At 41.9% G+C, this 24,721-nt stretch overlaps 1 protein-coding gene across 2 annotated transcripts in view; it reads left to right on the forward strand.

Moving 5' to 3' along the window:
• appa (amyloid beta (A4) precursor protein a) overlaps positions 1 to 24,721 on the forward strand; it is a 52,163-nt gene that overhangs the window by 9,760 nt on the left and 17,682 nt on the right. Inside the window, exons 2-7 of one of the 2 annotated variants that reach the window (XM_084714144.1) lie at positions 16,297 to 16,464; positions 20,293 to 20,422; positions 20,665 to 20,777; positions 21,266 to 21,456; positions 21,798 to 22,141; positions 23,402 to 23,569. In XM_084714144.1, coding sequence (XP_084570270.1) covers positions 16,297 to 16,464; positions 20,293 to 20,422; positions 20,665 to 20,777; positions 21,266 to 21,456; positions 21,798 to 22,141; positions 23,402 to 23,569 — 1,114 coding nt within the window. The remainder of the gene's footprint in view (positions 1 to 16,296; positions 16,465 to 20,292; positions 20,423 to 20,664; positions 20,778 to 21,265; positions 21,457 to 21,797; positions 22,142 to 23,401; positions 23,570 to 24,721) is intronic. The other variant, XM_084714145.1, reaches the window with a different exon arrangement.

Consider the following 24,721-nt stretch of genomic DNA (forward strand, 5'->3'; position numbering starts at 1 on the left):
ATTAGTTGATAATGAGCCTGATCAGCCACTGTCAGTAATCAATGCAAACACACTTTATTAGACTGTAAACAATTAATCAAACCAACCTGTCATGCTTTCATGCTTTTTCCTGCACACTGTGGGGAAAATATTGTACCAAACTCCCTTGAAGAAGTATGTCATTTCAACAATTCTTTATGTGTTCACAAAAACGCATGACTTTACAAATAAAAAATGAAAGTTGTCACATGTTGACAGTCCTCTTGTTAATTCGGCATCAATATAATCAGTAAAGACAAACTGTATTTCTGTTTAATTGGTTATGTGCGCTGTTTGAGTAGGAGACAACCATGGAAATGAAAGCTGAGTCTTTACAAATACTAACATTTCTCACTAAAGTACATGCTGGCTTGTGGATTAGATACATGCTTAAATTAAATACTGACTTGTAACACTGTTAAGTCACCATTGGATGCCATTGGATTATTATTTCAGGCGACATCTGCTATCTGCATTTTTCAAAGTCCCCTGGGAACAATAGCAACCTTTGAGCTAGCAGCCTACATGCTAAATGCTAATGGCAAATTAGGGGGCACTGTCGCTGCATCTGGGGCTTAGCACCGCCCAAGACGATTGTGATTGGTTTTGAAAAATGCGAACAAACCAGAGTGTTTTTTCCCCTATCACAGAATGATAATGTGTGGAGATGTGAGGCTAGTAACCTAGCAATCTGTCACATGTCACAGCAAGTTATAGGCTTAAACTTAATGTACATTTGCAGATAGCTAACACAATGCGCAAATATCCTGGTAAGACACGTAATAATATTTACACTGCACAGTTTTTTGCTGCTTGTGCTTATCACATAATGTTAACTGATGACTAAGACGCTGGGAAACTTGTAAATAAATAAACTGGGACATTATGGCCATGTCAGCACTGGCTGTTTGTATAATTTCTGCCCTGATTTCCCACAATAAAAATATCAAAGTTTGGAATTAAATTAGTGCTCAAAGAGATGAATAAAGTTATTGTCATGCACATAGTTCTGCTTAGAATAAAAAAAGATTTTCTTCCATAAATGAACTTTAATTAATGAATTTCTGAGTCTATTTTTTTAGGCACAGTCCAAAAAGAGCATGTACTGTCTCACTGGCAGACACACACCAGATGCTGTAGATGCTCTCGACTAAAAGGTCAGAAAGCTTTTAAGAAGTGTAGAAATTAAATAAAAAGAGACAAGTGGGAGCATTTAAAAATATATCCCTCGATGAGTTAAATTTCAAATTAAAAGCCTGCCTTTCAGTTGATTCGGTTTAAAATTCTTTATTTCATCCCAGCGGTTTAATGACAAATCCATGCCTAAGCTTTTCTCAGACAGTCTTTCCATCAAAACCGGTACAAACCGATTGTTCCAAACAAACCATAGAAATGTTTCCAGGAACCACAGTGGAGCTGCAGACTGTGTGCTCTATTTTCCCTTTACTAGTGCTCAGATTTTCATCTTTTTAACACTCATTTTTTTTCTAAGGAAGCGCTTTGCCCCAGTACATCTTCGATTCCTGCAGAGGTTGCTGACTCATTTTTTTTAAAAAGATCTTTCTGAGCGAGTTTCTACTTAATGATGAAGTTCTTTGGTTTCACCACCTCTACCAGCACACAAAAATGCCCATGAGGGCCCTTGTTTTCGAAGGCTGTATTCCACCACTCACAGCAATGATCTCACCCCCTCGTCCTAGCACTCCTCTTTTTGTCCTGGGTGTTCAGGGTTGCCATAGCGCTGAAGTCTTCCCCAGGTGCCTGGTACTTGGACTATAATTAGGCTGCAGTGTGTTATTCCCGTCGTTCTTCTCACCCTTTTTCTCCCTTTCACCCTCCTTTTTTTTAACAGTTTTTCCACCAGAGCGATTTCTCACTCTCTGAAACGCTGTGTCATCCATACAGCATGTTACTGATGTGCTGCGTGCCCTCGGCTTGAGATTCACAGTTCAGAGGGTTTATGAAACTCGTACCTCCTCGTGCAGGGGCGACACACCATCAATTGTAGATGACAAGTCCTCTCGGAGTCCAAGTGTGAAATTGGAACACTTGTTTAAAATGCCAAGTTCTGTGTGTGTATGCGGGGGTGTGCACGTGTGTGTGGGCACGAACGAGAGAGGGTTGAGGTGGAGATTTGCGTCAGAAAGTGGACGGGTATTCTCGACTGCGCCCTGCTATTTCTGGACCTGCTTCCTGTTTGGTCTCCATGATAGTGGCGGACTTCCTGTGTTTGTGCAGTGTCTGTGTGTGTGTGTGTGTACTGTAGGAAGCCATTGCTTGGAAAATCCCTCACATTTAAATAGACAGTATGCATTGTAGGAATTGTGGGATTTGTGAAACAGAATGTTCTCCTCTCGTTAAAGGTCCAGTCTGTAAGATTTAGGGGGCAAGATATGGCATCATTTCTTGGTTACCTTGAGAATGAATGAGCCGCCTGTACATCTACAGAAGCTGTGGGTCGATTTGTGCATGCATTGTGTGCAAGCTTCTTCATAGTTTCTCCTTAACACCAGTGACACCACTGTGACATCATTGGATGCAGCAAGAACAACAGATTTTGCAGCAAGAGAATGCAGTCAATATAGGACATCCCCATGGAAAGCGCCAAATTTTCTCCTTGAGCTGATATAATGTGATTTCAAAGTAATACTTCAGTCTTTATTCATTTAATTTAAAATGTAGGTGAGGTTGAAGGAGGTAAGTAGGAGCCTTTCTGTACAGAGAAGCACTAATTACTCTTCCTGTTGGGAATACTGACTGTGTTCCCGACTTACCTTCCGGTGCTCGTAACCACTGATGATGATTCCAGGTACACACACCCATCAGCACCCCAGAGGCTTGACTCACAATGAATACTAGTAACACCACTGCTTAAAGGGACAGTTCCGTTTTCATATGGATATCAAATAGAAGTGAAAGTAAAAATTGACTCTCTTAAATATTAAGTGATTCTTGTCTTTATGATTCAACCCGTATTTTACATCAGTGACATTTAGAGGATTAGTTGGGATATCTGACTTTTTATTTTTTTACTTGCACATCCATTTTACGTCACATGCTTAACACACAGGGACATGCATGCTCATACTGTCAGGTGTATATTTCCTCTGCACTGTGGAAACAAGCTAACAGCTGCTTGCTAACTCAGTCTGTTTCAGCAGCCCACACTGTCCAGCAACAGCAATTCCAAAGCAAAATATATTATTAACCATATCATTATTGCTTCGATTGATAACATTTAAAGTGATGAATTAGCCCTTTAAGGGTGACTTCAAATCATAATCACCTGTAAAATATTTGTTTATGTTGCTGCAATCACGGTTATTAGGCTTCTGGTTTGCACACAGCCAGGATGATTTCAGCCTTGTTTGAAATTAAAGTCTGCCGTGCTTTCTAAGGACAGTTAATTGTTGCTTTTAGCTTCGTTTAGCCTCTTCTGAACACATTAGGAAAAAATGTGCTCCATTAAACCAAGTTGTTTACTTTGTGCGTTTCCAGCGTGTGTCTGACGCAAATGACAAATTATGAAAAGCACATTTTGATCATTTCCTGTCAGGCGAAGTCAGCTTGGTTTTAATATAACTGGAGAATGAAGATGCTGTTTGTTGCTACAGATGCTGAATCTTTTTGTTGAGAGTTGACACGTAGCCTATGCATCCAAACAAGGACCACTGGAAAAAAAAAGATGATGTAATATGATGCAAAAGGGACAAAGTCAATGTACAGCAACACTGAGGTTTTAATGGGATATTTAGATTTGGAAAGTCTTCTGGAGAAGTGTGGAAGTTTAGAAATGGAAGATGGTTCCTTCATCATTAAAAGAACAAGTGATAAAATGCTTGTGTCATGGAAATACTCAGACTGAATCATCAATCAAAATGCAGCGATTTTATGATGCAAGGCATTGATGGATCTGTTTAGCTTTGGCAAAAACAACCCTCATTAACATATTTTTGGGTGAGATTGCAAACAGATTTGGGTAATTTCTGATCTGAGCAGCCACAGTTTGTGGTGTGATCAAGATCTCTGAGTGTATCCTCACTCTGTGTGTGTGTGTGTGTGTGTGTGTGTGTGTGTGTGTGTCCATCTGTGTGTGTTGGCGGTCCGCTGCAGGGTGCCTCCCAGCCGATTACCAGCGAGGTCAGAGCCAGTTTAGCATGAATGAGACGGCCATTTCACTGGTTTAAGTTGAGTTTCATGCACGCAAACACACCTGCACGCACACACACGTGCACACTTCCTTACGACAGCGAACCACCCCGATGATGAAATTCCCGCTCCCAGGTGACTTGGATAATGGTGTTGCCTCAGGTTGCCACAGCAATGACAGAGGGAGGTTATAACAGGCGGGTCCCCAGGGCTGAGAGCAGGGCTGCGTATCCATGGTGATTATAACTAAGGCAACCAAGAGTCCCTCCATCATGTCTAGACAAATTAAGTGGGCAGAAGTCAGAACTATTTTTCTTACACACTTCTAATCAGATTTGAAACAGATTTGTCTGAGATGCTAATTCCCGTGGAACCCCCCCCGAGACAAAGCTTAATCGCATTGAATATGAATGAAGATAATGTTCCAAACAAACTTATGTTTTCCTCACAGACTCAATAAACTTTTGAAGATGAGGACTGCTAGGACGAGCTGTGAATAAGCAAAAAAAAAAAGTCATGGTATTCACATGAAGAGAGCATGTATCACATTGGTGTGGTTGATCTTAGATGTGAACATAGTTGTGAATGTTTGCAGTTTGAAAGGTGCCACAAGGGACAGTTCACCCCCCAAAACAAAAAATACTATTTTTTTTCTCTGGCCTGCAGTGCTGCTTTTGGTGAGAGTAGCAGAATTTCTGAGATATTGTCCATAGAGATGTCTGCCTTCTCTCAAATCTAATATAACTAAATGGTACTCGGCACTTGAAGTGCTCTAAGAGCTTAAACAAATCCATTTGAAAAAGTCAAAAGCAATGTCCCTTCCCTGAAATCATGACCCTGTTACTCAAGATAATCCACAGACCTGGTTGTGAACAAGTTTATGTAGGAACTATTTTCTGTCTACTGGACTACATCCGCCAACTGCTGCACCATGCTAACTTGTAGGGCTGTGGGGTATATTTTCTCAATTAATCAGTTAATCGTTGTTTGCCTCTAAAATGTCAAAAAAAAACTGAAAACTGCTGAACAATATTTCCCATATTCCAGGATGACATCCTCAAATGTCTTGTTTTGCCCACAATCCAAAGATAGTCAGTTTATCATCATAAAGTAGCAAAGAAACCAGAAAGTATTCACATTTAAGAAGCTGAAATCAGAGAATTCTGACTTGACTTACTCTTCGAGCTCAATAATAAGTTAGAAGATCAATATTTCCCAGACTGCTTTAGATCAATTGATTGAAGAAATGCCTGAATGAACATGGTGTGATGTGGTCTGCGGTGCTCGGGTTTCATAATAATTTGATTCACCTCTTTTTAGTTCAGCCTAAAACGTTGGCAGCGCCGTTTAGCCAAGCAATCCATCCCACCTCCAGTTTTTTTATTTTCTGTCACATATTCGGGCCAGAACTTGTGTTTTTCCACAGTGTGTATTAATTTTGTTGATGAAGGCGTTCTGTCTGGTTTTACATCTGCTCTGTAATTGAACCTTTGGGCCGGCAGGGAGTGTGAGGTGGAGGGAAGAGGCCCTGTAATCACAACCCACCGGATCTGCTTCCTAAACATCAGGCTGACACACACACTTACACACACACACACACACACACACACACACACACAGTGGGATAACTTTGCACCAACACTTGAAGTCCAGTCAAAGATGATCTGATGGTTTTAAGTAACAGCAGCGCCTGCCTGCCAAGGTGACTGCAGAGCGTGTGTGTGTATGTGAACGTGCACGACCAGGAATCGCCACCGCGTGCATCGAGCAGCTCTGTCACCTCGCCAGTCTTGTCTAATTCAGCCGTCACGTATCCTCTCGAGCTAAGCAAACAAATTCCCACAGTGATGTATCTTGTAAACAACCCACAGACAGCTGCGCTTCTGCTCGATTCCACCGCAAATTGATTGATTAATGACTCAAAGCAGAGCAATATAAGTTTATTGTATTACACGACGCGTTATTCTGGTCATAAATGTTTAAGGCAGCCAAGAATAACTCAATAAACTCCTTATTTGCATTGTGTTACAGCTGCAACATGCAGGAGACGCCCTCTGTCTCTTCTTACCAGAGCCCGACCGATAAATCAGTCGACTGATATTGACCCAATATTAGATTTATCAGTCTATATCCTTTATTGTCTGATGTGCATCTATCTGAAGAACATATACGTGTTTAATATATTTGTAGTGCTTAGATATGTTATAGAAATGTTATGGAGGCAGGATATTTTACAGTGTAGCAATAAAAGTTATTGTCCAAAATGAAATGGCAAACTTTCACTGGCCTTTTTAAAAATTATAAATAACTATGTAAATAAAACACAAATGTATGTATATGTATATATCAAAAGTTTGTAAAATACTGCCCTATAAAGCTAAAAAAAAAAAAAAAAAATGTACATAATGTTCAGTCAAAAGAAAACCCTAAAAATTTATATATATGTGCATTTCAAACAGCATATATGCCAAGACTGATATAGTTCTATAACTGTGATAGGCCAATAATATCAGTTGACCTATATACCAGATGGGGTCTGATATTTTGCTCTCTTTGTGTGGGTTTTTTAATTTATTTATAGATATTTGTAATCATTAAAAATACCAATGAATAGGGTGCAGTCCCAAATTACAAGCAGATGTCCCAAATTCTGTCCTGAAAATTAAATGTTGTAGTGACAGAAGATGAAGAAATCAATTATATTGGCTAAAATTCTGCTTTTAATTATCATAAATTGTCCTGGTTCCTTGCAAGAGTGTTATTGATGTGTCTATTGCACTGTTTAAGCTGTCATAAATAATAGATTGTTTATGTAATTTGACCAGTTTAAACCAGATGACTGAGCAGCCACCACTGTTGGAGGAATTTATGCTTTTCAAAGAAAAGTATTTGACAGCTTAATGACAATTTATCTGCTGAAAAGACATTTAAAGTGACAGTAATGTACCTGTCACCTGTTCCAGGGCACTGTGTCACATCATCCTCAACCCCAATCTGTAACTGATCTTCATTATATTAGTAACAAATGACGCTATGAAATTATTCTATTTTAATCCCTCTGACATGACACGCCCATCCCCAACTCCCTGTCCTGAATTTCACCCAATCTCATCTAATCACCCAGCCTCCGTAACATCCCTGAAACACTTAGCGGTGTCGTTGCAAAACATGTGTGCCCAAAAACTCCAGTATCCGTCAGGCCCTAGTTCTTACAAAGCGATTGTGTACTTGAGCCGTTGTTGCTCGTCTCTCACACTCAGCGGTTGACACTATCTGGGGTGTGGTACATGATGTCCCGGCCTGGACAATAAAAGCCTCGTCTTGTTAGCTGCTAGCTTGGACGGAGCCAGAGATGCCTGCTAAAGATGTGTGCCAGGGAGAGAGTGTGTGTGTGTGTGTGTGGAGCTCCTGCGACACATCTCGCTCTCCGGGGAGTCTCCCCCTGGGATGTGAGCAGATCTAAGACACCCTTCCCTCCCCCCCAACCCCCCACCCTGCCTCCCTCATCCCACCCCCTCCACCACCTTCACCCAACTCCCTGTGGCAGGCCTGGGCCACTCAGATAAGACAGTACAATTAATAGCACCGCAGGACCAGCACCCACGGGGACACTTCAAAGATTGTGTGTATGTGTGCGTGTGTGTGTGCTTACTGTGCACTTGAATACATTAAACTGTTCTCAGCCTCGGTGTGAGTGAGAGGAAACATGGTGGGGGTGTGTGTGTTTGTAAGAGTGTGATGCAATATTTCTTTTTCTGACAACGCCCCATTTACATTTAATGGGTAATAAACCTTTTCCCACTTTTTTTTCCCCCTGCTTTTTAGTGCTGCTGATCACATCTGTGAACGCACCAGCCTAAGCGGGCTCGTTCACACATATCGCCACATTTTATGCAAGTCTCTTTACACAATGACTTTGAGATGGGAATGGTTAGGCGATTTACATAAAGGGGGGAGACGAGGAGTTATTATGTTGTACAAAGTCCCACACATGTGGAGTGCCGTGCAGCTGCAGAGATAGATGAGAAGGCTCTTGCCTTTGAGAGGTGACTGAGGAGCAGAAATACAAACTATAAAAGGTTTTTTTCTGGCTGAATATTTTGAATTTTGAGCAGATAATGTGTGCTTTTCGCCCAAAGTCAAAATAGTTCATGTGGAGACAAGCCTGTAAAGGATTATCACAACTTAAGTTATGATGTCATTCTCTAAAATTTGGGTGGAGTTGAGACAGGTTGTAAAATCAGCAGTTGAGCCAGGATGCAATTATCTAAATTTTACTACTGATATGCAGAATGATTGGATATGAAATGTTAGAAAATAGTGAAACATTTTGTCCTGCCGGCAGTCCAGGACTACTTGGAAATTTTGTTTGAAAAATAATGCAAAAGATTTGCACTTTTTTTTGCCAATCAACTAATCAATTAATAGCCATATAGTTTCAGCTGTAATCAAACTTTATTTTAAACTTTACTAAGCCAAAAGCAAGTGCATCTGCACTAGCCTGACATCTCTAAGCTCATTTTTGATTTATCAGTAGATGCAGACCAAAATAAATCTGGATGCAATTGGTTAGACCAACCAATCAGCACAATGAAACATGACCTACAACCATTAAGGGCAATAAAACATGTCCTACAAGTAATTAGATCAACCAAACGTGACCTGCAACTAATCAAAGCAACAAAACGTGACCTACAACCAATCAGAGCAATGAAACATGACGTGCAAATAGTCAGGGCAACAAAACGTGACCTATGATTAGTCAGAGCAATGAAAGGTGGCTATGAACCAATCGGAGCAAAGATACATGACCTATAACCACTAAGGGCAATTAAACATGTCCTACAACCAATTAGATCAACCAAACGTGAACTGCAATGAAACGTGTGACAGCGCTGAGCGACACATGGAAGTTGGAGCAGTACTTTTTGTATTTCCTAGCAGGAAAAAATGGCAGCCTCAAGTTACAGTTCAGTTCTGCTTCTGAAAACATTTTAGGTGAGAAACAGGTGCTGCAGTAACAGAATCGTGATTCATGTTTGATCAGCACTGCCTAATTTGATCTTTATGAGCTTGAAGTGTGTGACATCACTGACACGTGACTCTGGTCGCTGCCCCGTATTAAATAAGCGATTGTGATTAGTCTGTGGAGACCCAGGCGGCTGGAAATCTGTCTGAGCGGGACATTGGCCAGGCTTATATCTGCCAGAGCAAATGAAACATGAGCTGGCACATTCCTGCGATTCCCAGGCTACACCTGAACAGCACAAAACAAAAACAAGACCTCCTTATAAACCGGAATGATCCTTTAAGGCAGAACACATGACAGCTGGACACATGATTGATGACGAATCAAAGATCACATTTCGTGTATCTGAGGTTTGCCTGCATGTGATTGGGGTCACTGTTTCCAGCTGTGGAAATAGGTCACCTGTCTGAGACATGGCGTAACAAAATTACACGTGTACACACACACCCACACACGAACACACACACACACGGCTCATGCAAACTGCTGCAGCGAGCTTGTCATCCTCGTCATAAACCTCCTTGGGGTAGCAAACCACTCTATCAAATTGCAGCAGCAAATAATCTCGCTTTAATCGCTTTACTACAACAAACTTGTATGTTATTGCATTACATTATTAGATTGTTGCTTTGTCTGTTTCTGTTTTTGTTTCTTTTCTGTGCCTCCCCCGGGCTAAAACAAATTCCATTCATCCTCAAATTATTATGGGGATGCTGAATGCTTTGTATACTTTATAAACCGACATTGCATGGCCAGCTTTAACAACTTGGACACGGTCTCTGTGCAACTTAATTTCATGGTCCCATATGGGTCAGCAGGCCCGGTAGCTTAAGTCTGTGTTTTCTTTCCGTGACTGGCTTGATTTTTGGACACAGTGCCATCTGTTTTATGGAATTTATTGTGACTCTGCTTCCTCGACTGCAACTTTTAGCTCCCCTACAGAGCGGTTTCATCAGATAGTACGGCTAATAAAAGCCGCAAGAAGCTGCAAAACAGTTTTGATGGATGGATCGCTGCTTTAGTTGCATCACTGGAGGGGGAATTAGCACGCCTAGCAGTACGTGACCGGGGTTTTTGCTGACTTTAATTGAACTATCTTCTCAGGGTCAATCTCGTGTAGCATCAGCCTCCTTTTCCCCTTCTGGCTTATTCCCTGTCGTTCCGGTGATGGCTATCATGGCAGATTGAGACCAAAAGGGGATATTTCTCCTGACCAGGCTGCCGTCCTAATCCTCAGTGCCCAGATTACCGCTCCCCTCCCCTCCCCGCAGGGTGACCGGACGGCTGGCAGACTGGCAGGACTGTGTGAACCAGAGCTGAGATGGGATAAAGACGCACAGAGAGAGACGGAGATGAGAAAAGCCTGGCGTCTTCATCTGTAATATACGTTCTCTGCTGCTGATGTGTCTCGCCATCCGTCAGTCTGCCTCTCTTTCAGTCCATCTGTTGCTCGCTCGGGGTCGATTCTGGCTTCCCAGCACTGAAGCAAGCACAAAAACAACCCGTTTACTCTCACTGTCATTATCTTTTCTTTACGGGGAGGATTTGCAAAATGTAAATTGTGTGCAATCCCTTATTTCTGCTGCAGTCGTTTGAAGATGTAGAAGGCAAGTGCTGTGATATTTATGTGCACAGAATAGTCAGTAGAGGGAACATTTAGGGCTGCAACTGACAATTATTTTCATTGCAGATATATCTGTTGATTATTTTCTCGATCAATTGATTAGCTGGCCCATGAAGTGTCAGAAAATGGTGAAAAATGTTTCCCAAAGCGCCCAAATGTTTTTGTCTACAAACCAAATATATGACAGTTTACTGTCATATATAAAAGGTGAAACATTGACCGCACAGTAATTGTTCCAGTTATATTGTTCCTTTTTTGCACGGTTGGAGATGCGTCTTGGTTGCTTAGCAACTAATTTTGCTTGTTTCCAGCCCTTCCCTGTAAGTCGTCATTGATATTTGTGAAGGGACAAATTTCTTAAATGTTAAAATAATCTTAAACAATACATGTTTGTTTCTCGTTCTAAATAATTCTAGGTTAAGGCTAATTTATTTTTAGTTGGCTAGCTAGCAGTGTTTAACTTTTTAGCTTGCTAGAAAACAATATAACGTTTGTTTTCTTTCTGGCTAGCTAGCAAACTATGTAACGTTTCTTAACACAAATGTATTTTTCATTTTTTAGTTATTTTAATTTGTGTAAACAAACAGCTACATATTGATTCAACTCTAATCCAGTGTTAATCGATTAATCGTTGGAGTTCCAGCACTGTTTGTCAGGTTGATCTTTCACCGGCGCTGAACTTCACTGATGGAAGATGCAGTCATTCCTTTTCTCTAAACCACCTCTCTCTGACACCAGAATTCCCCATCTTTTCTCCATTAAGCCTCGCCTGATTTCCTCCAGCCTCCCTCTCCCGTCTGCGTCCCCACATCCTCTCTGTTCTACAGAGCGCTTGACCTTCTGCTCGAGCCCGAAGGCTTATTGTCCAATTCATCTGTTCTCCAATCTCTCCCCGTCTCTCGCCATTGTGGTTATTGTTCTTTTTCTCTCACTTTTCTCCTCCCCGCTCCTGCCTTCGCCATCATCCTGGGACTCTGATTTATAAGCTTGCAGTGAAGGCTTGGCCGATCTCCCCCCTCCTCCTCCTCCTCCTTCTTCAGTAGAAGACGGAGCGGTGGAGAGATAGCAGCGGAGAGGCAGGAAGGAGAAACGATTGGCGAGGAGATGATTTGCCAGCCAAAAGAGGACGACACAAAGAATTTGAATGTCAGCGAGCAGTTGGCTCAGATTTACTTACCTGTGCCCCGAGCAGAGAGGAAGCCGGTTTATCTCTTTCAGAACGCGACAGGGAGAGGCCAGAGGCTGCTCAGATAAGGTCAAAATGAAACCGGGCACCCAGAAAGTGAGTTAATTAAAAGATAGCACACATGCAAACGACTTTTTAAAGATTATTTGAAAACTTTCTGCTCTCACTTTCCCTCTGGTTTCAGTATTAATGAGCAGGAATGGATTTGATCTATACCCCGTCAGCACTGCTCGCTCACAGATGGCAGTGTGGGAATCAGGCGGCAAAAACCCCCTAAATAACCCCCGTGTGGTGCAGATGGCTCGGTGTCAAGACTGATGACCACCAGTGTTAAGTTGCCATGTGTTGGAGCTGAGGAGGTCCGGGGGCAGGAGGGGATTTTACCTACTTTGTGTGTGTGCGTGAGTCTGTGCGTGAGGGATTTACTCATTTCCATGCGACCACAGCTTGCGGCTCATCGTGTTGCCTGTGAGGGATGTGAACTTTGTAGGTGGATATTTGACCCGTGGAATCAGGTTACACTGATCTGTGTGTGTGTGCGCGCGCTGTTTTTACCCCCATTTGTCTGCAATAAGAGATTGAACACCACACTTTTTAGACAGTTGTTTCTAGGGCTGAACAATTAATTGAGCGATTATCGAAATCACGGCGTGGACAGATTTTTTAATAAAGGTAAAAAGTGTCACAACATTCCATTATAAATGAAGCACTGTGGCGCTAAAGACGTTCCCCGGCCTACAAATCATATTCTCCCGACATAATGGAACATGCAAAAATCACATCATCATCATTTATATTATTTTCCAGTGAAAATTAAAGGAAAAAATGGCCGCTCCCGCTGCAATCACAATATCTGTCTTCATAATCACAATCTGATTTTTTTCATAGAGAAGCAGAAATGATGTGACTGTTAAAATGATCCTCATGGCACCGAATTACAGTCAAATGTTAGTTGACTGAGTTTTGTTCCTTTAGGTGAAATAAGTGCAGAGTTAAAGTATACTATATGAACTATATAGATACTAGGCTTCCTCACACTCTTTAATACGGATCAGCCACTATTGATTGTATAATAATCAATGCTAAAATAAAAAATCTTCAAAGTATAAAATTTTAAAGACCTCAACTATATCAGTGTCTGTTTGGTTACCTGCTTGTTTTTTTGTATTATTTTATAGACAAACAAGTCTGATCATTTTAAAAATTAGAGGCTGTAATCAACCAAACTGATAATCATTTAACTCCTGGCTTTAAGAGTATTTTATTGCTCATATCAGTTCTTTAGAAAACAGGCCGTGAGCTGGATAAACAGTGATATCTCATGAGAGCATGACAAAATCAGAACCATTAGCAGAACTAAACCTTATTAAATTCTGAAATATTTCCAAACAAACCACCAAACCCTCCCTGAGCTGACTGAGTGATATATCATTTAGCGGTTTATGACTTTACAGGCCGTAGATCATCCACTCCCCCAAAAAAAGAGGTGTGACTCCAGCTGATGAACTCCAGAGTTGTGAAATTCAGTTTGGATTTATTTGTGGTGACATTCCCAGAAAACTGTTGTAAGGAGCAAACACAAACTGACAGACAGAAATGAACAGCTCAACATTTTAATACAGTCAATTTCACCATAACAGATATTTATTGCAGATATTTTTTTCTTTAAATCCCGCACTTTTCATCTCGGTGTCGATCATGAGAAACAGGACAGTCAGTAATTTAATTGGCTGTTGCTTTGATTGAGCAGACAGACAATCACATACCTGGCTCTGCTCAAAGAAGACTTAGTGCTTATCATATGTAAAGAAGCAAACTATATAGATACAGAGTTAGTACCTTTAATGAATTGTGACATCTGCTCGTCTCAGGCGTGAATCTATAGGATAGGAACAGTTTCCCAAATGCGCAGCTTAATGCAACACAATATATCCCTGCAATAAAGTCTTTGTTTGTGGATCTTATTAATATTTTGCACCCGTCACAGTCCCGACCCTTTCACCTCTGGAGGCTGGACAAAATATTAAACGCACTCTGCAAATATATTGCAATATATAGCAGTAAAGCAACAGAAGTGAATTAACATGCCTGTTCTTCTGTGGCGTCAGACTGATCATTACAACCTTCTCTGGTGTGCAGTAGCATTGAATTTCATTAACCTGTACAGATGTGAATGTGCAGAGCTATCTGTTCTGGCTCGTCTGGAAAAATAGAACAGGAACTAACAGTTCCAGAGAGGGCTGTCTTCTTCTTCTTCTTCTTCTTCTTCTTCTTCTTCTTCTTCTTCTTCTCCTCCCAAATGTGTAAATACAGTCAATGTGTATAAATGAAACATAAAGAAAGCCAATAAAGTTCATCTTCCCACTGATACAGCAGGTAGAGGCCCGCTAAATCGATTCAGAGATCCTAGTTTTCGGCTTCAAATGTATCCAAATTGATGGCCCCCCACCAGCTATTCTCATATTGGAAGAGGACTTCATGCCCCCGGCTGCCTGGAGAGAATCAAGTCTGGAGGAAAAAATATGCTATCCATCTCACAAAACAACATTTGTTTGCCTGCCAGGGCCTTCAAAACCATTAACAAGATTAGGGAGCACACAATGGCAACAGTCCCTCTCCTCCCTCCCTCTGTCTCCTTCCCTTTTCTCCCCCTCTTATTCCCTCCCATTTTGTTCTAGCTCATTTGCCAGTACAATGCAGACATTCAGTGGTTTGTCTGCACCTCCTCTCCTGAGGGAACTTCAGCACAAAACCTCCTTATGCAGGCAGACAGCAGCGGGACGCGCACACACAAGCGCGCGCAGGAACACACACAGGAGCGTAAATTAACACAAAAATTAATACATTCATGCCAAAGGCGAACGTACACTTCCTCACACACTTACACACACACACACGTTTGCTCCTCTCCTTGCCTCCAGCCAACCTGCTCTTGCGCTCTCACACAGACAGAGAGAAATGAAGCGAAAATGAATCAACAGAGGTTATATAAACACCATACCGTCCTGGATAAACTCTTAAAAACAGCCTGCATGGACACAGATGTACACTTTTTCCATAAATGGTGTTGCGCAGGGCCAGCTGAGTGGGTGTGTGTGCTTGTGCATGAGCATCATAGACAACAGAGGGTATATTGGATTGCTCCAGGCCTCTTGTTTGAGGCAATTTATTCCTCTAAAGCTATTGATTTTTGTGTCCATCACTTGTTTTTCCTGCATTTTTCTGCGAGATCTTTTGCAGATCTGACAACTCTCCGGTGGCAAATATGAACAGAGGCATCGAGCAGAGTCTGATTAGAGCAACACAGAGATCAGGCCCAAAATGTTGATGAAGTCTGGAGAGGAAGATTTGTTCCGACACTCTTAGAAATGAAAATGCTAACTAGAACCATAAAAGTGTTTTTTTTCCACCACATTAGCTCCAGTTCCATTCAAGATTCCTGGAAACTTGGTGCTATCAAGCAAACTTGCCACATTTCCACCAACTTCCAAGCTAATTTATTTTGGTAGGGTTCTCTGGCTTGTTCAAAGAAGCTTTCCACTTTCTAACAGTGCTGACAAGAACCCATCCAGTGTGTTCTACCCTTGAATCCATCTACGGTGTTCTACCAAGAACCCTTATATATTGAAAGTGATATATATATTGAAACCTTTTATTTCCCAAGAACTTGTATATCATAAGGATTTCATGTAAAATCCACCCAGCGGGATCTAAAAATATATTTGTCTTCTGATGGTTCTATGAAGAACCATATTGTGTTCTACAGATGAGGCAAAAAAATGATTGAATTAGATTGTATACTGTGGTCGTCCATCATTTTAACAATCTATGTTACAATTAATGTTTAAATTGAGAAAAAATGCTTTCAGCAGTTCTTGAAGAACTCTTTCCTCCAAAAAAGGGTTCTTAATGGAACCCCTAGTCATTCAAAGAACCCTTGGAACCCTTTTCTGAGAGTGCACCCTCCTTTTTGCTAACTCTCCATCTTTGCCTCTCCTCCTCTTCTCTCTGTCCTCCCGCTCCCTCTCTTGTTAAACTAGCTCACCTCATCTTACTTTTCATCTAATGCGCTAATCTCCTTCCCTCTCCTCTCCTCTCTTCTCCTCTCCTTTCCTCTGTCCTCTCTCTTCTCCTCTTCCAGATCCCCCCTCCTCTATCTAAGTAATAAAATTTAATTGCATCCGTCTTGCATTTTTCAGCGCGAGTGCTCAAGGAGTTTAACATGAGTGGTATATCTCATTAAATCTCTCTCCTCCTCTCTTGTCTTGTCTGCCTCTCTTCTCTTCTTAGGTGCCTACAGATGTTTCCATGGGCGTGTTGGCAGAGCCCCAGGTGGCCATGTTTTGCGGCAAACTCAACATGCACATCAACGTGCAGAGCGGCAAGTGGGAGCCGGACCCCTCGGGCACCAAGAGCTGCATCGGCACCAAGGAGGGCATCCTGCACTACTGCCAGGAGGTAAAGAAGCGCGGGGGGTGTGTGGGCGTTAGCCTAACAGAGGCTGTTTTATATGTACAGCTGTTTATTTCCCCTGCAGAATCAATTAAGTCTGATACTACACAGCCGTATTAATCCACTCTTTAAAGCTGATATGAATCTCTATTGTATGTATTGTATTAAATCTGCCTAAAGCGCTGTAGAAAAGGTGGAGGTTATATATAGTGTTGAAATAATAATGTTGTGAAGGTAAAATAATTTATTAGTCAGGTTAGGGAGGTCATTTCCTCTCACACCATTTGTAATCATCATTCTCAGCACCTAATGTGCCCTCAAAATGGCTCTCATTTGGCCACGTATGCTATGATATATGGATTACTTAAACTGTAATTTCCCAGTGTTTATTTTGTTTTGAGTGAGCAATAAGCCCAGGTGATAAATTTTTATAGTTGTGACATTTTAGTTGGGTTTTTTGGGTCGGATAATTTACATTTTAGCCATTAAGCTGACACTCGGAGCAAATTATAATGATTGAGCAGGTAGCGGTGCAGCTACTTTATTGAGAGGACTTCAGGGGAGCGCACAGCGAGCAAGACTGGGCTTTATTTTTCTAGGACATTTACAATTTTGTTTTGCCGTGATTGGGCACGTGAGGACAATTTTCCAACAGCGAAGGCACCAAAAACTGCCTGAAAAGCTACAACTGTAATTCCAAAAAAGTTGGGACGCGGTCAGCTTGTATTCAATTGAATACAGCCAAGTACAAAGACAATGCATGTCCATGACAATGATACATAACCTTTTCTTTTATTTGGGAACTGAGGACTCTATTTGTTGAAGTTTTGAAAGAAAAATTCTTTCTCATTCTTGCTTGATGTAGACTTCAGGTGCTCAACAGTCCGGGGTCTTTATTGTCATATTTTGCGCTTCGTAATGCACCAAACATTCTCAGTGGGAGACAGATCTGGACTGCAGATTTTGCACAATGTCTCAACCTTTTTCGGAACTAGGATTATACACAAATTGGAAAATGCAGAGCGAGGTGTTTGTTCTCGCTGGTTAGAGAGAATACAAGAGCACAGAAAAGTGAGTGGGCTGCAGAGTCTGCGAGCAGATTTGTTTTTACTCACCAAAATCCCCAATTTGGCAGCGTGACACTATGCCAAAACTCCGCTCAGTAAACAAGCTGCTTAAAACCATGTGACTTTATTTTAAAAGCTCTGGATGGCTTTTATTAGGTAATGTGAAGCTAACTAAACCGAATACAGAAAGAAAACACAGACCTTTTTGTTTGACCAAAGAGAACTGTAGAGTAACCCTTTCAATGAATAAAACATCTTTGTAACTACACTCACAAACACACTTAATGCTTCCTGATGCACTATATCAACAATCATAGAACAATACAGATGTGATCTAATGAATGGATGCTCTCACCTCGACAATTAACGGCAACAAGGACTCAAAATATGTTATAACAGCCTGTGCAGTATCACAGATTATCACTGTATGTGTCAAGTAAAGTGAAGTACATATTGATGCATCTATGTAATGCAGACAAGCTGACAGATTTTACTTGTAATTCCCTCCATTTTGCCACTTACATAATAATCACTTATGATGCAGCGTAGATTCTTTTAATTGCATGAAAATGTATTACATTTACTTACCACCAACAGTGAAGTGTTATGGATGAGAGCAGCCATATGTCTCATCCCTGTCTTAAGAACAACCATAGCCCCCCTTTTTGGCTGAAAACAACCAGTGTAAAAGCAGCCAGTCATTATTTTCATCTGTGGCAAACACTTTATCACAGGTTAATTAGTGATGTTGCCGCGTAAATGATGTGTGCCGATTGTGTCTGTGGATCAAAGTGAATCAGAAAAGAGTCTCAGTGGTGTAGCTATGAAAAATAGGTTCCTACCATGAAACACCTGCTTTCAGAACAGAGTTTGGCTCAACAGCCTGTCCATTTGGGTATTTTAATGTTAATAATTCACGTAAATTGAGCTGACCTATCTTCTAACGATGAGCCTTGTGAGAGGCATAAAATAATGTAGGAAGGGGAGCTCAAGCCAACTTGTTTCCTGCTTCCCTTGGCTAAACGCTCGCAGATGTGATCCAGACTTAATATTGTAAAACATGAAGATTGAAATACATTACCTGAAGATTCAGTATAGTAGTTGTATATGTCAGTTAGTCAGTTTTAATGTAACAACACTGATTGTTGATTGGCATGATTGTTCACCTGACTGGCCAGTGGATCTGGGCTCCTAATAGCTAAAAATTGAAATGGTTTTCTTATTTAATATGTTTAAACTAGCAAGGACCTCCGAATTTGTATGAAGTCAAATGAAGCTAGACACTACACTACACAGGAAAAAGTCACTAACACCTGCTGATGTCTTGTTTTTTTTTCTTGAACTGGAAAAGATACAACCGGCATTCGCTCTTGGGCCAAATGACCCTGCAGTAGTCAAAGGTATATATCGGCTTCAGATAGGCAGTGATGTAAATATGGCACCCAAGTGGACATGATATTTTTGCCATGCAATGAAGGCTTGTGGCGAGTTTGCACCCCCTTGAAGCTGTGGATTTCGTGATGAAGAGCTCGTACATCAGAAAAGAAGAACAGGCAAAATTTTGTGCTGGCAATGGAAAAAGTCAGTCACCTGTTTTAGCAGGTGTATCCACATAAAAAAAAAACCCTGCATAGGAGCAAAGTACCCAGACAGGCTGCTCTCATCCATGATGAAGGATGCTTTATTATAGATGCATCAATATGCACTTCACTATCTAACTAACAACTGATACTGCATGGACTATTATAGCATAATATGAGCCCTTACTACAGCTGATGGGTGCAGAGTTTATGTGCAATAATAATCCCCATCAGTCAACCCCTGATTGCACATGAGCATTGTATGTGTTTATGAGGGTCATAAAGCATTATGAATGCATTATAATCCGGTATAAATGCCACCATAATGCACTATATTTGTGGTCTTCATTGTTAAGTGTTACCTACTGTAGCTTTAAACAAACTCCTCATGGCAGATGTTCATAAACCGACTGTTGTGGTGAATAAAACTGTGATTTTTCAGTTCCTGTTGCCTCCAACCACACACCACATCTCTTTGGAGAATATTCCTGCAGTGTACTGGAGGCTTTCGCTGCATAAACGCACAATGTAAGAAAAGTTGTCTGATAAGAGAAGGTGATGCATAATGAGATTTCTCTGAAAAGCTTGTAAGACCGACTCAAAGGCGAGATAAGCTCATCTCTCCATTGTAACCACTGATAACAACATCCAGCGATAACAAACAATCAGTCGTAGGCCCCGGCTTTAAATGTTTTAACGTTCTGAACCTCAAATATCAAAAAAAGAAAAACAGCGATATGCAGAACTTGAGGATTTTCCCCACCCGATGCTGAATGAAAGAGCAGATTTGGCATATGCGAGAGGGAACCGCGGAGGTTACGGAATTATTATCTGCATTCTGAGAGGCTCGGAGGGAGAGAAAACAGAAGAGGAGGTGTCATGAAAAAGAATGAGGGGAGAGGTGTTTGGAGAGGGATGACACGTCGACTCAGAATATTGTGCAGAGGCAGATGTCATGCATGGCTGAGAGGAACATAGAGGTAAACAGAGCCGAGGCTGCCGAGCAGAAACGACATCAGGGAACACTGCGGTAATGTAAAGATGGAGATATCTCTGAAAAATACAAATTTCCTAAAGTTACAGAGCAGAATATTTTAACAAAGACTGAGAAAAAAGGTCTTTCAAGAGCTTTCCAGATGAGTTCAAAGAAACTGGCTTGATTATAACATATAATACTGTGTGTGTAGGTGTACCCTGAGCTCCAGATTACCAACGTGGTGGAGGCCAACCAGCCAGTCAGCATCCAGAACTGGTGCAAGAAGGGACGCAAGCAGTGTCGCAGTCACATGCACATTGTGGTGCCCTACCGCTGCCTGGGTGAGTCCAAAATATGTTCCTCCTGATCGTGTAAAAGCATTTCTAGAAAGCAAACATTCATTTTTAGGAAAGCAGGAGAGACACTATCTATGCTCTGGTTACTACAAGGGTTACCATAGCAACTAAGGAGTCAGCTCTGCTTAATGGGAGTCATGAGCGTTGGTTGAGATGTGTCTTCAATCGGTCTGAAGCTGCCCTCTGTGTGTATGAATTATAAATATGGATATTGTTTTCTGCTGCAGTGGGAGAATTTGTGAGTGACGCCCTGCTCGTTCCCGACAAGTGCAAGTTCCTGCACCAGGAGCGCATGAACCAGTGCGAGAGCCACCTGCACTGGCACACTGTGGCCAAGGAGGTGAGTACAAGCACAAAGACCAAAAGCAAACTGGATCATATTTCCCCATGTTTTTGTGTCTAAGTGAAAATGAAACTGGTCCAGTATTGAGCAAGACTCCTGCCGTTAGCTGTGAAATCCTGCAAAAAATGTAAAACTACGTCCAATAAAAGGGCTCGTTTTTGCCACTGACAGGTTCAGATTGTTAATTAAAGTGTCTGATAACATTATAGGACAGATCCATACATAGAGGGAGCTTTTTTTAAATAGTACACATCACATCTGCCCACAGGAAATGAAAGGAGAAAGCTGATTGACGTTCTGCCTGGTACCAAGCTTGCTCAGCTGTTATTGGAACACAGAGCAAAAAGGGGTGGGACTTAGGAAGGGATGTTCTGAACCTCTCAGTGGCAAAACAAGTACTTTCAGTGGATGTTCTTTTAAGTTACCCTTTAAACTACTGTAATGAGCAGCAGGAACAGTGGCTGATCTACTCTGTGTCTGTGTAGTCCTGCGGAGACCGCACCATGAACCTCCACGACTACGGGATGCTGTTGCCGTGCGGCATCGACCGTTTCCGCGGAGTGGAGTTTGTCTGCTGTCCCGCGGAGGCAGAGCGCGACGCCGACAGCGCCGAGCAGGACGCTGATGATTCCGATGTCTGGTGGGGCGGAGCGGAGACTGACTACTCTGACAACAGGTACACACACACACAGACACACACACACACACACACACACACACACACACACAGATAAATGAGGACAAGGCAGCAGCAGAGTAATACATCAGTGCTCAGATGATCATAGATACCGCCACTTTCATTTTCAACGTTGCCGTGAGAATAAAATTTCTCTGCTTGGAAGCAAACTGCAGGTTGGTTATAATTTAAACTGTCTGCCCTTCCCTCCCTCCCATTCATCCTCCTCTTCTTCCTCATTTCATCATCCCTCTTCCTCTGTCACCTTTCCTTCCCCCAATTGCTCTTGTCCTCTCCATATGTCTCCCTTACCTTCATTTTTCTCCCCCCTCCTCTCCCAGTATGGTGCGGGAGCCGGAGCCAGCGGAGCAGCAAGAGGAAACCAGGCCATCTGTGGTAGAGGAGGACGAGGAGGAGGAGGAGGTGGCGGCGGCGGCTGAGGAGGACGACGAGGAAGAGGAGGAGGAGGAGGAGGACGTGCTGGACAATGACCAGGACGGAGACGGAGAGGAGGACGAGGAGGTGGTGGGGGAGGAGGAGGAGGAGGAGGAGGACGAGGAGGAGGACGGAGATGACGACATCGTCGACACGCTGGACGATGACGTCGATGAGCCCACCACCAACGTTGCCATGACGACCACCACCACCACTACCACCACTGAGTCTGTGGAAGAGGTTGTAAGGGGTGAGGAACATTTCTGACGTGGGCGTGTGTCTAGTTTTGTCTCTCATCTTCTCATGAATACAAACAGCCTCATCAAGGTGCCTGGAAATCCTTGAGAAAGCCTTGAAAATGTCCTTAAAGAAAATACAGCGATCAGCTGACAGGTTTCTTCACATTTAGATTAATTTGGAACAAACGTGGCAGTACACCATCCAAAACATGTTTTTCCCTCCATTTTTTATGCTTTGCTAAACACAATTGAACTTCATGTTCCTCACCAATTAATTTCCTGCTGTCATTTTTCCTATTGTGCTCGTTTGTCATCTCAGAGCTTTCATTAGCTACGTTCCATTAGAGTCAGAATTGGTTGTTCCAGCTTTGTTTCTTCATTTTAGTGTTAAATTGCTCTTAAATTAAATTCCAAGTACCATTAATAATGCTTAAACCTGGCTTTCTTCACATGGCCTGTTTTGTAACATGACTTTAAAGGGATAGTTTGTTTAGTTTTTGAAGTGGGTTTGTATGAGGAACTTATCCATGGTCATGGTCACACCCCTCAGTATGAAGAAGCAGGAGGAGTGCAGGTGTAGGAAGCTAAACAAAGTACTGCTGGGGACAGAGCCAGCAGCAAAAGGTGTTTGAGGCACCTGAATAAATCAAAATCAGTTTAAAAGCTATAATATATAACTACATTTAGAATATTTTCTTTGCTTCACCTTGCCGTCAGACAGCCTTTTCCAATGGGAACACAGGAGTTGATTGAGTCGCTGCCTCGATTGGTTAAGTTGTTTGTTGTTAGCTTGTTAGTTATTCTGTGACTTCGGTGAATCCAAATGAACCCTTTAAACACTGAAGGCACACAATATCACAAACAAACTCACCAACGGAGGCAGCAGTAAAGCAGCAACTCCCCTGTAAAATTAGTGATTTTGCTTTTTGCTGGTTTGTGTGGAGAGAGCAATATTTCACGTATATAGCTGCAGTTTCCTATCAGAAAAAGCTGTCTGATGACAAAATACAGCAGTGAAAATATTCTAAATATAGGTCATATATATTCTTTTTTTTTAGCTGGGGCTTTTTTTTAAGTGACTAAAATACGCCTTCCTCCACTGCTACTCCTGCTGTTTCTCCAAACAGGGGAGAAAAACCTGAACTATCCCTTTAAGTGGCATGTTTTATAGGTGGACAGACAACAAAAAGATGACATGGTGTATGGTGACCTAGAAAGACTTCTGTGGTAGTGTTCTGATGACGTGTGTGTGTGTGTGTGTGTCCTCCAAGATGTGTGCTGGGCCAACGCAGAGACAGGTCCCTGTCGGGCCATGCTGCCCCGCTGGTACTTTGACCGCCAGGAGGGCCGCTGTGCTCAGTTTATCTACGGCGGCTGCGGGGGCAACAGGAATAACTTTGAGTCAGAGGAGTACTGCCTGTCTGTCTGCAGCAGCGTCAGTAAGTCCTGCCGGCAGCAGCTAACCGGCCTGAGCGCCAGTCGTTTTGTCTCTAACCCTCTGCTTTTACCGGCTGTCTGTCAGATATTAACAGCTGCTCTAAGGTTTCTTGCTCGGTGTGCTTCTCTTCTTGACCTGGGGGCTCCATTCCTGGCTAACCTTTACTTTTCAAACTCCCCGTCTCTGTGTGCGTCCGTCTGACAAATAAATGTGTTTGCACTAAAAAAACAGACTTTACCTTCCCTGTAATCTCTTGTGGATTCTGAAAGCCACCAACCTGATTGTGCCACTTTTGTCTTTACTTTCACACTCAGTTTGTAGGTGGAATCCTTCCAGTGTGTAAGATAGCTATGTGACATTTACAGTTCGTTTTCCTTTGAGCTGCACCGGACCTAGTTGTGTTTTGAAAGCTGTTAAGAGTCGCAGAGGTGTTTCAGGTTTTATGCCCAAGCTTTAGTTACTGAAAAGCTGAAAAGCTTCTCTGAAACATCAGTGAAGATACTTCTTGTTTTGGTATTTCTTAGTGCCAGATTTAAGATGGTTGGTTTGGAGAGAACGATATTTGGCTTGCTTTTTTTTAAAAAAAAAAGTGGATAAAGTACCCTTTCTTGCTGAGCTTGTCCACAATAGTTAATTGACCCTGACCTTGCTTACTGTAGAAAATACACTGACAATCAATAACTTCCTCATACAACCCCACTTCAGATAATCCAAACTATCCCTTTAATCACCTCAGTAAATCCAGCTGTCAAATAAAGTATAGTGGAGCAAAAAGTCAAACATTTCCCTCTGAAATGTAGTGGAATAGCATAAAATGGAAATACTAAAGTTAAGTACAGATACCTCAAAACTGTTCTTAAGTACAGTAGAGTAAATGTAGTTAGTTACTTTCCATCACTGATATTAAGTAGTGAAACATGATGGTGAAAACTGTACAGTATGCTCATATAATAACAGTTAGATACAGAGGATTTATTTTCATGCACAGTTTGCTTTAGAGGCTGAATATCTCTTTACATCGCCATGGTAACAGGGATGTTTCCCTATAGAGTATGTATGATAACTGCTCTAATTTCTCTGATTGCAGTCATTTCATGGGCGTCGTCTTGTATATTACTTTAACACAGAGACAAGCCGTAAAATCATCCAGGCA

Source organism: Lutjanus erythropterus, chromosome 24 (genome assembly GCF_056507025.1).
Source record: "Lutjanus erythropterus isolate fLutEry1 chromosome 24, fLutEry1.hap2, whole genome shotgun sequence".
Classification (NCBI taxonomy): domain Eukaryota; kingdom Metazoa; phylum Chordata; class Actinopteri; order Lutjaniformes; family Lutjanidae; genus Lutjanus; species Lutjanus erythropterus.